This window comes from Lontra canadensis, unplaced genomic scaffold (genome assembly GCF_010015895.1).
Source record: "Lontra canadensis isolate GAN:19392208 unplaced genomic scaffold, GSC_riverotter_1.0 scaffold21, whole genome shotgun sequence".
Taxonomy (NCBI): domain Eukaryota; kingdom Metazoa; phylum Chordata; class Mammalia; order Carnivora; family Mustelidae; genus Lontra; species Lontra canadensis.
The window spans coordinates 14,509,634-14,524,641 of NW_022631015.1; the positions used below are offsets into that span (position 1 = coordinate 14,509,634).

Genomic DNA, 15,008 nt, shown 5'->3' on the forward strand with positions numbered 1-15,008 from the left:
GCAGCCAGAGAGGTTTTAGGGCTAAGGGTGTGGCTCTTCTCTACAAACTGGGATGTTAGGACACAGTATTTGGAGTGGTGCCTGTTTATCAGCACAGACTAGTACACGGACAAGTAACTTTATGGGGTTTGTTGATCTGAGTTGAAGCCAGCTTTGCCTAACTTTGTAGAGACTTGTTAATATTTGAGAGCCTGTGTCTTTTGGTAACGCATCTGTGGGGTAAATATAAGTGCCGATACTAAGCTTTAAATAAAGATAAATGCACAGGCATAGGCGGTTTTTTAAAGGTTCCCCAGCTCTCTGAGAATTTTGTTGCATAGGTATGTGGAAATCTGCCTTTGACAAGTGCAAATTACACTATTGGTGGGGGGGGAAATTCTGATTTTTGGCATGTCCAGTTATCTGAATGTAAAACTTTGCATGTGTTGGGTCTCCTTGATCTATCTAAAAGAATTTCTCTAGAAATGCCCCGTGTTTACCTCTGCTGTGTGTGACTCCCAAGTTCATGCTCTGTAGTGATGCCATTGTTCTCCAGCTCCATCTCCACACCGACCTAAATCCAGCATCTGTCTTTAATCCCTCTTCTTCGTAATGTGGAAGGTGGTGTTTGACCTCTGGGGTGTTCAGTCCTGGGCCATTTGCACAGTTGACAGAAGCTTGAGTTGCGTGTCCTAGGGGAGTCCAAGGATTTGTGCTTTGGATGGACAGTTATAACTAGGTGGCCTGGTGGGCATGCTTTCGCCTGGTTTGCCAGCGTAAAATCAATACGGTATTGGGATGGGGTTAAGGCCTGGGGTGGGGATTTATGGATGCTTGCATGCCAAAGTAGAGAGAGGAGCTCCTTGTGGGGCAGTGTAGATGTGTCTATTTCATTTGTTGTCATTGTGATTATTATTAAAGCTATTCTACCTGTTACGTTGTAAAATTCATGGTAAGGACGAGGAATGAGGGAAAAGAGGGACAATGTAAGGAGGAAGAGCCCTTTACCCTGAAGAAGTAAAGGAGTTGTTGCAAAATTCACGGCACAGTTTGCTTGCCATTGTGATCATCATAGTTCCAATAGCTCCCACGGCTGGTCCAGGAACTAGAGATCCTGGATCTTTCCCACTGAGTGAGTGAGTGATTGATTGATTGCTTTCTGTACCAGATGAAGTCCAACTGTGGCTCTATGGTGGTGGGGGCTGGAGCCCCTCCATGAGGATTGTTTTCTTTCTTCTTGCGCCTCCTGGTCAGGATGTGGGAAGGAGAGGTCTTTTGTCTGGGTGGTGCTCACTCCTTTGGGGTTTAGACCTTTAGAGCAGGGCCCACTTTAGTGTTCACAGCAATGTGGTCGCCCTTCCTGTGTGTAAGTGTCTCCTGGCTCCCTCCTTTATGCCTCAAGGTGAGGAAATCCCTTCTGGGCTCAAGGGTCCTGTCTCTCTTCCCACTTGACTGTCTCAGAGGTAGCCGTGCGCTTGATTCTGAAATAAGAAAAATGGGGTAGAATCTGACATTGGCCTTCCCTACCTAGTGGCCCAACTTTTCCATGTTAATTAATTAGTACCGTGTCAGGGTTTTTTTTTTTTTTTTTTTTTTTTTTTTAAATGGAACACCTTTTTTCAAAAACCTGAGCGTGGAAGGTACCTTTATATTGCCCAAGAAGGTTTCTTTCATGGGGAAAGATTGGTGCTGGGAAAGGGCTCTTGGGGCCTTATCTGTCTGTTTACCCAATAGTGTAAACTAACAAAACCCTCTGTTGTCTCTTTATCTTGGGGCTCTTTTGAGAGTCATTGGCATTATTTTTGGGTTCCATTTTGTGGGTTGGAATGGGAAATCTCCGTAGCCGATTGCGAGTAGACAAAGGGGAGCCCTGTCTGCTTGGGGGCCGTGCTCCTGAGGGGAGGGATTATTACCTCCCATACGCGGAGGTATTCGACCCACTTTGATTTGTGCTCTTTTGACCATGAGTGTGGCAGTGACATTGCACCTTGAGACTGTCATTTGTTCTCGTCCACCTCTGCCTTCTGATGGGGGGAGAATGTCCATGGACCAGCTTGGGCTTAGCTTCGCAGACCTTTCTGCCCCGCTCATCCCCTTCCCTGGAATCCGAGCATCCTTCCAAAAGCTTAGCTGCTGACCCAAGCGTGTCCCGTTGGGTTCAGACTCTGTATTCCTGTTGAACCCGTGAGGCTGGCCTGAGCCCACATTCCCCCCTGGCATCCCAAAGCAAAAACAAAAACAAAAAAAACAACAAAAAAACCCCCCAAAACAAACAAAAACCAAACCAAAACCAAAAAAAACAAACAGTCCACAAATTTTTCTTTAAATATTTGAGTGAAAAACAGACTTTATTTTCACTAGCAGACTCTGCATTCTGATTATCTGAGGCAGGGTCCTGCCTCAACGAAGGGGGCTGTTGTGATCATTTTTCTCTCAAGTCAAAGTGCTACAGCCATCCCCCACCCCCCAACACACACACACACTCTGCAGCTGAAAATGAAAGCTCTCTTTGGATGCTTGACTGTTTAATATGTAATGTGATACCTTGTCTCCCAGTGACGGGGTGACAGACGGGCATTGGCTGTATAATACAGAATTACCTTTTGTGTATCTCTTCTACAACAAAGCCAAATCCATTGGCTCTCCCTAATATGCTAATGCATTTGGTGTGCTCCAGATGTTTTGGAAGCTAGGGAATCGCTTCAGAGATCTCCTCATTTATTTATTTTTCCCCCCTCTGCTCGAACCCATCTTGAGGTACTGCTTTTTGTGAAACAGAGGGGTTCAATTTCTTTTTTTTTTTTCCCCCTTTTGGTTTTGTATTCTGTCATGTACATGGAGCTAATGGGAAGGCTGGTGAAACTTCTTTGTGTCTAAAACATGGAATTACAAGGGCTGCACATTCTAAGTGTGTGTGTGTGTGTGTGTGTGTGTGTGTGTTCCAGTGTTAGAAAAAGATTCCCTTCTCTCTTGAAGTCAGTATTCTGAAATCTGTAGCCCCTGTCAGTTGCTTAAGCTGGACTTCTGGAGCTAACGGGGTCCTTGGCCATGTTCATAAACTAGCCCCCCTCCTTCTAGTGTGAAGGCAAGAGGGAGATGAGGCTCCTACATCTCCAGTCTTCAGGGACAGGAAATCTTCTTACCCTCTTGCTGCTGCTGCTGCTGCTGCTGCTGCTCCAGGCTTAGAAAAGAAGCCAGTTTGGTGTGTTGCCTTGAATGGAAAGCCTTGTCATTTTTTGCTAATTTCGGAGATGGGCTAAAGGGCTCCGGAATGTGCTGGCCCGGTTCTGTTGTACTGGATTCTTTTGGGCGTTCTCAGCCTGTGAGGACGGGCACCGCTGCCTGCGGTGGCCACGTGGTCTCGGGCCTGGGACCCGCTGCCCCTGTCCACCCCTGGTGGCTAGCCAAGGTTGCAGGCAGTCCCCAAGCTGCCTTCCCCCACAGTGGTTTGGAATTTTCAGCTCCTATTTATTGCTTTTGTGAAAGACAATAGACGTGGCTTAATTTACTACGTTCAACCTACTGAATATTAATAGAGGGGAACAATTGCTCATGTGGGGAAAACGGGATCTTTGGGCCATTCAATTTTCTCCGTGTAACCTCCTCTCCCAGCGAAGGTGAGTGGTGATCGGGGGAGGGGTTTGGGAAAAGAAAATCAGCTCGTGTGTTTGAAGGAGGGGACGCTGTTCCGTTATTTCTCATCGACTAAAAAGAATAATTGAAAAAATTGATGGCAGGGCTTTGTTAGCGAGAAGAAAAGGCAACACGCATTAGCTTGTCTCCTTTTCTGGTAATGGCTCTTCTGCCCTGTGGCATCCTAGTCTGTCTTGCTGACCTGGCTCTTCCGGATTGGGCAGGCAGTAGGAGTTGGACTAAAACATTCAGGATGAAATAAGGTAGCTAGTACAGGGGAGGTGTGAGAGTGGGCTGTGTGGGGAGAGCCAGGTGGAAGTGGGCATGCCTTTGTCCAACCCTGTAGACTGCCTCACTGAAAATGAATGTAAGTATTCTCTCTACAGGACGGGGGTCTTCAAATTGCAGAAGCACACTGTATACAGAACAGATGGGTCTTGCCCCTTAGGCCACGAATTTCTGAGTTCCTTCAGTTTGCATTGACAGGCAGTGACTGCCTCTGTGTGGGCCCCAGTTTTCCTAATCTGGAAAGCAAACCGTCCTTGCTAATCTTCGGAAGAGAGGAAACTTTGGAGTTCTCTGGAGATACCATTAGTCCGGTGGAGGGCTTGGGGCAGTGGACCCAGCACTACTTTCAGTGGTTTTCATGTAGCTCAAGCACGCCTTAAGGTGGGTTCATAGAGCATCCTGCCTGCTTCTGTCTCCCCCGCGAGCCTCATGAGCTCACATACAGTCAGTTCAAGTTCCTGGTTTCCTTGTAAAAGTGCACAGTCCGGTGTCCCTGAATTGGCACATTGGACAGTCGCATTCGGTTTCCCTGAATTTGCACACTGGACAGTCGAGTTCTGGAGGGGAGGACCATCCTGTGCCTTTTTACTTTTTACATTGACGCCTCTTAGACACGAATGCTTTATTTCCTCCCAGTTACTTTTCTTTTTTTGTTACTTTTTGTTACTTTTCTTATTACTTTATCCCCCCCTGAATCTGTCATTAACTGACTCCTTAGAGCTTTGTGATAAGCTATGTAAGCAATCTTCTTTGCCTTCACAAAATCCCTGGTAAAAAGTAGAAGAATGTCCCAAGAGAACTTTGTGGTTCGGATGCCTGACTTTCATTTAGGTTGTCATAAATGGCGCCATCAGAATTGGTTTCCTCCCCTCTGCTTCACACTTGGCCCCGAGCATCCTGGTGTCTTCAGGTCTCCTCCCGCCTTGAACCTGGCTTTGCCCTCGGGTAATGGTTCTCAAGATGTTCCCCAGACTAGTCCAGGCCGCGCCGGCAGCATGTGCAAACTCTTTAGACTAGGACACGCTGGGGGTGACGGGGTCTCGGGGACTGTGTTTGGGCCAGTGATTGTGATTCGAGCTTTAGTTTGAGAATCTGCGGAGATCATTCTTGACAGAAGGGCAGGCAGGCCCCTGTAGCTCGTCACTGAAGGGCTTTACTCTTCTTTGCTAACTCGCTCGCTCACGCGGGCTGCTTATTCCTGCAGCAGATACACCCGGAAGATCGAGGCATGTACCAAACGGCACGGCAGTGTGTCTGCCCCAGCTTCACCTGACGGCACGTGGTCCTTGCTTGTTTCCTCCTTGTTCCAAGCTCAGTTTCAAAGCCAGCCCCTCCCCCTTCACTACCACCATCCCCCTGTTTTTGGCTTTGGTTTTCTAGGTTTCTTGTTTTTATCGCAAGTGTGTCAGCGTCTCTGATTCACGTTCACTGGGTCTCTCCCCCTCCCCGTCACTTTCTCCTTGCCCTCCAGGTGCAAGGTTGCTTCTTTGCACATACTAACCGATTCACCCTGTGTGCTCGTCGAGCTCCCTCCTCACTGGAATTTAGGTTTTGTTTGATTGTGCCTGTATCCCCAGGGCCCTGGCATATGGTAGGTGTTAAGAAAATGAACAGATGATAAAAGCTTAAAAAATTAAGAAAAAAGCATGGATGAACTCCATTCTTTCCCTCCTCTCTTGCTTTATTCTCCTTTTTGTGCTTATGGACTGTTGGAAAACATGATCTCAGCCAAGAGTAAGCCTCTCCTTCTCTGCCTCATCAATTTTACATGTGGTTCTAGAATCCGTTTTTATTTCAGACTGCCCATCCTTTTCAAGCATGGCCTCTCACCCGTCTCCTTTTCACTTGCGCAACTTCTCTCCCTGGCCTAGTTTCTTCATCTCTAGTGCCGCCTGTACCCATCCTGCTCTTTTCCATAGGCTTTCTTCCCACCCTGTGACCTTACTGAAACGTTCTAGGTCATTTTATGTAGTTAATACTTATCTATTACGTAGGTATAGTTTTCTAGAGCTCCATGAAGTAACCTAAAGGCAGGGAAGATGAATTTTCATATAATTGACTCAACCCCAAGGATCTGTCCAAAGATGTTTCAAAAATTAATCAATACAAAATTACTGGTCCGTTCTCAGTTGATTAAAATTAAAAAAGCAATTCATTTCCTTCTGTGCACCAGCTGGATTTCAGATGCTCAAGAGCTACGTGGAATGGGGGCGCCTGGGTGGCTCAGGCGGTTAAGTGTGCGACTCCTGGTTTTGGCTCAGGTCATGATCTTGTGGTCATGAGATCGAGCCCTGCGTTGGGCTCTGTGCTGAGCACGGAGCTTGCTTTAGATTCTCTCTCTCCCTCTGTCCCTCCCCCCACCTCAAAAAAAAAAAACGCATTAAAAAGAATAGCTACATGGGACTCATGGCTATAGTAGTGGGTGACATGGACTGTGCCTCTACCCGTAGACTCTGGCTTCCATGCAGTTCGTGTTTCCTGTTGACCTCATGGTGTAAATTGACCACGGTTTTTCTCTCTTGGGGAAGATGTGTATGTTTTCACTTCCGTTTTTGCAGCCCTGACCCCCAGAAACTGCACGTCTTGGTGATAGCCACGGGCCTTACTGCACCACAGTGGCTTCCCGGCGTTCTGGTATTACTCATCCTCAGAAAGGAGCTGCAAACGCACAGGCAGGGCAGTGCACGCACGAGCAGGTCGGGTGTCAGGGTTCGGTTGCCTGATAATCACGTTCTTGCAGACGTCTTTACCGAATACGTGGATTCCTGTTACCTCTACAGTGTTAGTGCAATAGTCGGAACCAGTCTTAAGTGTCTGAACCAAAAAGGAATTTAATACAGGGAATTCACTGCTCACGGAGTTGGTGGAAATGTTGCAAGGACGGAAATCAAGGGGCCGCACTATACTTTGTGTGGCTGTGAAAATGGAGATCCTGTGTAGGCATTCCTGTGGATTCCCACTTCTGATGCCCACACGACCGGGAAATTGAGGGCCAGTTGCTGTGGACACTTGTGTTGGGACAAGCTTCCCATCGGTAACATTTGAGTTCCATCCAGAATCCTAGATGTGAGCACGTCTCTGTGCTGGAGGACCGGCCGGCCAGATTTCTATTCCGCTGTCACCCATTAGTGGGGCCTCAGTGCTTATTAAAACACTTACCATATTCTTTGGCATAGGCCCTACCCCGGGACCTTTATCCAGTTCCCTTACTTAGCAGGACATCCTGGGGCCCCAGGACTCCCTTTTCTGCATGGTGACCTCATACATGCAGGTCCTAGAGAGGCCTTGTCCTTTGAGACCCATCGGAGGCAAACGTGACTTGTCTAATATAACGGGTTACTATGAAGAGGAAGTTGTGTAGTAGGATTTCTAGTTAACAGCATAAACTATGGCTCTAAAATAATGCTTTCAGCTTTCTCTTGTCTGGTTCCTGAAGCCAGTTTCTAAAAGGATTTCAGCTTCTTTCTTTTCTTTGTTTAAAGATTTATCTTAATGTCCTCTCTCCCCACCCCAATGTGGGGTTCAAACTCACAACCCCAAGAACAAGAGTTGTTTGCTCCACCTACTGAGCCAGCCAGGCGCCGCAGGATTTCAGTGTTTCTCGCGTACATCTGTTAGCCTTTGAAGGTTGACTAGTTCGAATTGGTAATACACGAGGTGCCTTTTTTCCTAGCCCAAGCCCTGAGAGATGTTTGTGTATGTCAATAAGAACCCTGTAAAGTCTGTTACGGTTACAGAGTCCCGCCTGCATTTCGTACTGTCGAAATGATTTCCTAGGGCTCACGTAGGATGAGGTGTCCCACCCAGAAGGGGGAGGGCATCTGTGTACCTTCTAATCCTCTTCTTTGCAAATTCTGGTCCTGCCTCATCAGCCATGGTGTAGGGGTAACTGTGGTAAAGTGCTGCTTCCTGTGTCATGTGTTTTAAGTCTTTGTCCCCTTTTCTCACCTGTAGGGCTCCTTGGTAATGGCCAGTCTAAGGGATTAGGACCAGCGTCAGAACAGTCAGAGAATGAGAAGGACGATGCATCCCAAGTGTCCTCTGCTAGCAACGATGTTAGTTCTTCAGATTTTGAAGAAGGGCCGTCGAGGAAAAGGTTAGTACCCAAGGCTGAACATGCTGGTGCCTTAAACCAGGGACGCCAATGTTTGCCCCAGGGGAGCTGGCTCGGGCCCACCTCCCCAGGCTCCTGGTTTTCAGAGAGGAGCCTGCGTTCTGGAGGTTCCCTATCTCAGGTCCCGGTCTCTAAACGTGGTCCACTCACTGACCTTAAAAACGAACACACCTGAACACGTCCTGGGCCAGACAGAGCCCGTTCCTGCCCTCAGCTCTGGCCACGGGGTTGCCAGCTTATAACTCCTGTCCGCTGCGATCATTTTAAGTGACTCTCCTCAGATTCTGGAGTCCATTTGGTGGTATTTTGGTGTCTGAAGACCGCTGTTCCTAAAAATGTTGAATTAAAATGCGGTGTTTTTGAACAGTGTTCCTCCTCAGGAAAACAGATCAGTGTGGGGTTTTCACTCCGGCGCTGGTGGAGGAATCATTCGTAAAACGTAATTTACCATTTTTTTTTTTTTATTCTTGTTTAAAATGACTTTCCTAAATAAGCTTGAGCGTTTGATAGGGAAGTTGGCTATGGGAGTTTGATAAAGTTTGTGGTTTCACGGTCAAACGGCAGCAGTTAACTTATATCATGCTGCTTGTAAATGGGGTGTTTTAAAACCAAAAAAACAAAACCAAAAAAACCCTTGCTGGTCATCTGCCTGATTTCGTACCTCACGTGTTGTGCTCCCCAGCTCCCACCCCTTTCTAGAAATTACATTCAGTTTCGGCGGCACCCCCCCCGCCCCCCATACTCGAGGTTTTCCTGGATGACTAGATGAATGACTTTTTCTTAGAACCTGGTAGTTCGAGAGGTTGGGGAAAAGAAAAATGAAAAATCCCTTGGCCTGGCTGCTGCTGTGTACTTTCTCCAGAATTCTAGTTACCCTCTGGAAATTGTCTAGATGCATATATCTGCTGAACTTCTGAGTCTAGCGGAAAGGATCGGATTAGCCATGCGTTAGGTGTTTTAAGATCCTTAACAAAGCTCTACTTTGGTCTGGAACTGGAGACGATAGCTCAGTCTTAGTTTATTTTCTTCCATCATGCTGTGTCTTCCTTTAGAAAACCCAGAATACAATTTCCTCTTAATTTCTCAGTGTTGTGTCTCAGAAGAGGTCTCAGATTCGTGGATAGTCAGCAAGCCTACGGATGCAGGGTCTGCCAGTGTCCTGGGCCTTGTAGGTTAATCTCTTTAAAAGGCCCTTGGGTGAGTGCAATGCCCAGTCTGTCAGGTTTCTGATACTTGCTTGCGGCAAACATTCGCTTGTCCCCAGCTGGAAAAGTGCATCCTTGCAAGAGAGGGAGGTCAAGGTTGTGTGTTTGAAATCCCATCAGTAAATAGGTTGGTAACTGTGATGATACTGTCTGTGCTTCCAAACATGGGTGGGTGGTCATACTTCTGGCACCGTCTTTCATCTCCATTTAGGGTGCAAAATTCTGAGCGTGGTTGGGCATGTCAGCACCTGGTCCTTGAGCTGCATGGCCGTCAGTTGCCCCCAAGGAGTGCACCCCCTCCCCCAGTCCTGCCAGCGAGGGGGTGCCATGACCGACATCTGTAAGGCTTCATTCTCTCAGGGTGTGTGTGGGGGTGCTGGCCCTTCATCCCTGACTCCCGACTGCCTTTCTTCATTGACCGTGGGACTGGCTTCCTCTTCGCACGCTGCTGTGTTGGTGAGTGGCAGGTGTGTGCATATCGGTCATTTAACTTTTGTCTGCAGGATATGGAAGAGAAATTTTGTTCAGGATGACTCTAAGAAAAATGTAATTGTTTCTAATCTGTTTTAATTAGTTTGTCAAGTACCTTGTTTTACTGAATCAAGGATTCACAGCAGCATTTTACATGTTTATATTCACTCCACCAGGGAAATCATCAGGGACATAATGTAGGTTACGGTTCGACAGGTTGGGCTAGATTGAGGGCTGGTCTGAGGTGGCCTGGATGTTACAGGAGGAGGGTTTTGGAGTTTACAAGTAACTAGGGAAGTTAGGGCTAAGACTTCTTGCAGTGTTGTAGGGTATGCAGCAAATACAAAATAATAAACTTTTTTTTTTTTTTTTAAACACACTTTTTTTTGAAAGGGAGGGCGGTGGAGAGGGAGAGAGACAGTCTTAAGCAGGCTCCACATCCATCGCAGAGCCTGACGGGGACTCAATCTCACGACCTGTGATCATGACCTGAGCCAAGATTAAGAGTCAACACTTAACTGACTGAGCCACTCAGCTGCCTCCCAAGTAATAAGTTTTAATACTTTGGCTCTTAAAGAGCTCACTGTTTTGATCCTTTTTAGTATTGAGTATAAATTGGTATGAACCCTGCCTTCTAATGCATGTTGTTAGAACTGAGATCTGAATTCCTGGGGCTTTGTCAGTGCCTTGCTAGAAGGAATGGTCAGCCTTCCTTCTTCTTAGTTGTATTAGACCTTTTGTAATCTGTTGGGGTATCTGGGCCCTGTGGACGATGATGTCAGACCCAGAGTATCTACCTAAAGTGGTCAGTTCAAAATGTCGCTTAGAGTATTGTTGAGACGTTCTTTTAACCTTGTGCCTGCAGTTCCCTGAGCATCACGCATATACACCTGAGAGGACTGTATCTTCTGATTGACCCCTTGCGTTCTTGGTAGGCATTTAGACTGGGAGACAGAACCCTCGATCCTAAAATTCCAGGGCTACGATTTCTGTCTTTGCTCTGGACTGAGCATTCTTAATTTTCTAGGAATTGCTAGCCATTCTTGTACAGTTCATTGCTGTTCCTAAATAAATGGTTTTTAGGATCACCAGTTAATAGGCGTTTTCTCTTGGGAGTGGTGGAAAGAGGGAATTTGCGTTCAACAAAATATTAAAATACGAGTTGTAGACTATGCAAATCTCAGACCTTTGCCTTGGGTTTCCAACCTAGAAATTAAAGCAGTTCCATTTTCCGATGCTGGTCATGGGTTTTGTGAGTCTTTAGCCCAAACATCTCGTGTGTTTGCAAAGTGTTACTTTTCTATGGGAAACCCCCTAAGCTATGTTTGGGGCCATCGTACTTGGTGCCATTGGTGTACTGGACGTCGGGGATTTTTTTTTTTTTTTTTTTAACGCAGAAAGCAGTAGAATCCAGAGTTCTGTAGCATTTATTTTTCTTTATTGAGGCAAAAGTGAAGTTATCTTTTTACCTAGCCATGAAAAGGACATCCTCTGAAATTGTTGTTCACTCTTGGTGAAAGGAAAAGCTGCTCTCTCTACAAGCTCTTGTCCTGTGTGGTGGACACTGTATCCCAGCCCCTGGAGATCAGGAGGAACTCCGTGCTGGTGGGAGTTCCTAAGTGTTGATTTTCCTTTTCTTTTGATCATTGGGGTAAATGATATTAGAAACAAATTGTACCTTAACGTAATATTACTGTTCAAATGGAAATGTCCTAAAGACTTTGACCCTGGAATCAGCTCCTTCTGAATTTGGTGATGGCCATGCCTAGCTAGCTGCTTACCCTCATCCTCTTGCTACACTCACGTGGCCTCTCCTATCACACTTGGTTCTTATAAAACTCAGGTTTCCCGCAGGAAATACTGACGTGTTTTCAGAAGTCAAATGGACAGATTCCGTCAGTCAGGTGTGGGTAGACTGAGCAACTCCAGAATGATGGTTTTGGGCATAGGGATTACCTGTTGGGCTGGTGGAAAGGAAGAAGGTGGTGTACAAAGTTGGCGTGATGGTGATTGATTGATTGATTGCATTATTTAGAGCAATTGTGGGTGAGCAGGAGGGGAGGAGCAGAGGCAGAGGGAGAAAGAGAACCTTAAGCAGGTACCATGCCCAGCGCAGAGCCCATAGCAGGGCTCGATCTCACAACCCTGAATTTGTGACCTGAGCTGAAATCGAGTCAGGCACTTAACGACTGAGCCACCCAGGTGCCCCGTGCCGCGCCCCCCGCCCCCGCCCCCCATGCATAGTGTGCTTTTAAATGCAAGTAAATGGAAGATCTGAAATGCATGGGTTGAAAGGGGTCTTGACCAGATATATAGAAAGATTAACTGTGTCTATTTATTTTACTTTGTCTTTGGCTGGAGGGAATAAGCAGGAAAAATAAAATGACAGTGGTAGTTTTTAGGGACGTGTCAAGGGGATCTGGTCTTTGGCGTAATGGTTAACGGTATGGGCAGGAGCTGGACAGTGTGGCTCACCATCTGCCTATCCTGTGCCCTTGCGCGGGTTCTGTAGCATCACCGGGCCTCATTTCCTGATGTGTTACAGTGTCTGCAAAGTCGTAACCGCCTCGTGGTGGTCTGTGCACTGAGCGAGCGAGGTGAGTTACAAGGGGCCGGCAGGTGTGTGTGGGGGGACTGCCCATTAGATATTATTATTACTAGCTGTGCTCACAGAGTGTGACCCATAAATTTGCTGCATCTGAGCGTGCACATTTATTGTGGACTTCTCAAATGTGTTTTAGAGGAGTTTTGATATATACAAATTGTGATTTGTGTCTTTGTCCACACCCTCTGCGGGCAGATGGAAAAGTGTCGTTGTGTGTCCCTCCTCTGAAGTCACTGAGTCACAGGAAGGACCCTTGTGGCACACAGTGTGAGTCCTCCTGTCCTCCCACGCCCGCCCCCCCTCCCAGGTGGGCGTAACCAGGTTAATTGCTTGCATAGAGCAGTCAGGAGTGAGAGGAGGTTCAAGTTCGTGACGGTGGGCTGTCCGCGAGCAGATTCTGTTTCAGCTGTGCGCTCATTAGTCATCATTTCACCTTCGGGGGTGCTATTTTGCTAGTACTTACTGCTAAAATCCCTGCCTTACTTTGGAGGGGAAAAGAAAACCTTCAAGAGAATCTAGTGAAAAAGTACAGACACCCGTTTTTGCAGGGGGCCTACATGCTTTCTTGTTTTAAGAGCCGCGGTGTCTTTGGCCATGGAAAGAGCACTGTTTTTTTGTTTGTTCTTTTAAAAATTAATTTATTTTTTTTTGAGGACTGTGTTTAAAGATGGTCCCATTCCAGTGGATCGGGTTTTGAATTCGGAGAATCAACTTTTTTTTTTTTTTTTTTTTAAAGATTTTAAAATTTATTTCAGAGAGAGAGAAGCACACGTGCGTGAGAGCGTGTGAGAGCGCAAGCCAAGGGGCAGAGGGAGAAGCAGACTCCCCGCGGAGCAGGGGGCCCTCCCCTTGTGGGGCTCCTTCACCGGACCCCGTGATCATGAGCTGAGCTGAGCTGAAGGCAGACGCTCAACCGACTGAGCCACCCAGGCGCCCCAGGATTGTGGAATTAAAGACAAAGTAAATGTAGATGTGGCAGGCCTATCTGCCCGAAATTCACCTTGATATCATTATAGAATTTGAGGGTGTTATCTTAAAGTGCTGTGGTAGGGACAGGCACATCACTCAGCTGTTCCTGCTTTGCACTGTTTCCAATAAGAAGTCTGCTGTCACTCTTAACTTTAAGAAAGTGTCCTTTTCCTTAGTCTCCTTTTTTTTTTTTTTTTAAATCTTTTTTCAAAGATTTATTTATTTCAGAGGGAGAGAGAGAAGCAAGAAAGGGAGGGAGGGGAAGTAGACCTTCTGCTGACCTTGGACCCCGATGCTGGGCCCCTGAGCCAAAGCAAGAGTCAGGGGCTCACCTGACTGAGCCACCCAGTTGCCCCTTCCCAGGTGTACGGATTTTTTCATCACTGTTATCATGTCCATTGGTGTCATTTATTTTTCTCATGTTGCCAGTTCATTGAGCTGCTGCTTAGTTCTATTGATTTCACCATTTTTGGAAAAATTGGAGGCAGCATCTCTGCAGATACTTTTTTCGTGTGTGTGCGCGCTTCTTTTCCCCTTGAGGGATTTCAGTTGAATATGTATTTGGCTGCTTGACGTTGAGCCACAGCACCTTGGTGCTGCTTATTTTATCCTACCCCCCCCCCCCCCCCCCCATTCTGTTTTAGGTAGTGGCTATCTCAGATCTGCAGAGGTATATTTTTCTTTAACCTCAGAGATTGCTGTTTTTACCTACATAAATTAGAGTTTGGTCGGTGTGATCCTCAGTGCCTATTCTGACGTGGTTTTTGCTCTGCCTTCTTGAACACACGGAATCCAGTTACAGTAGAGGATTTAGTCTACTAATTCTTTCACCTGTGCTATTTATGGGTCTGTTTTGGATTGACTCCCATCCCTCCTTGCTAGTGGCCCTATTTTCCTGCTCTTGTGCTCTCACCTTGAGAACTTTGCGTTGGATGCCAGGCCTTGTTCATTTCCCTTTGGGTACTGGACTTGTTTGTATTTCTCTGTCTAGAACATTGCTCTGAGGTGTGATTGAGTTCGTAGGAAGCATTTGGGTCCTTCTGGATTGTGGCTTTTCAGCTTTGTTGAGTAGAGCCACAGAAGTGTTTGGTGTAGGGTTAAGTTTTCCCCCACTGCTCAGGAGAAACCTGGAAGAGTCCTTGCTGTCCCATGAATCAGGAGGTTTACCATTTTGGCCAGTAGGTACAGGCATAGTTCCTGGCCATGTGTGGGATTCGGGGATGGTTCCCTCCAGTCCTTTCCTGCATATCTCCTTGGGTAGATTTCCTCACTAGTGGCTGTGAGTACCCCGTGAAGATGTGAGGAGGTTCTAAAGTTTTCTGTGTGGCCCTTGCCAGTACCCTGCCTTACAGATCCTGCCCAGTACCTTGGCCTTCCAAACCTCAGCTCCTTCTCCTTAATTAGATTCCTCTGAACCCTGTCTGAATTTCCCCTCCTTGGGGCTGTGGCCTGGAAATTCTCCTGGGGCTGTGAGCTCACCAAACCCTCCCCATCTCTCAGGGATCAAGTGCTTTGTGGTCTGATGTCCGTTGTCTCATGTCGACTTTTGGTTTCATTCAAGCAGGAAGTCTGTTTTGGCTCTGCTGCTACGCTGTTCTTTGAATGTTGAATGAGAGGGAGAAGGGGACCACCAGGCATCCTAGCTAACTAGCACGTTTGTACTTTATCTTAGCCTGGACCCTAACCTTTCCATTTAGTTTTGTTAAGCAGTTCGCTTTCTTCTTCTCATGACTAAGGAAGCCTT

At 46.9% G+C, this 15,008-nt stretch overlaps 1 protein-coding gene across 5 annotated transcripts in view; it reads left to right on the forward strand.

The window, feature by feature from the left end:
• The window catches only part of JARID2 (jumonji and AT-rich interaction domain containing 2), a 254,541-nt gene that overhangs the window by 143,998 nt on the left and 95,535 nt on the right, over positions 1-15,008 (forward strand). For 4 of the 5 annotated variants that reach the window (XM_032861601.1, XM_032861598.1, XM_032861602.1 and 1 more), the window contains one exon: positions 7,855-7,996. The exons of the other annotated variant lie outside the window; for it this stretch is intronic. In XM_032861601.1, the coding sequence (XP_032717492.1) occupies positions 7,855-7,996 (142 nt within the window). The remainder of the gene's footprint in view (positions 1-7,854; positions 7,997-15,008) is intronic. 5 annotated transcript variants of the gene reach the window in all.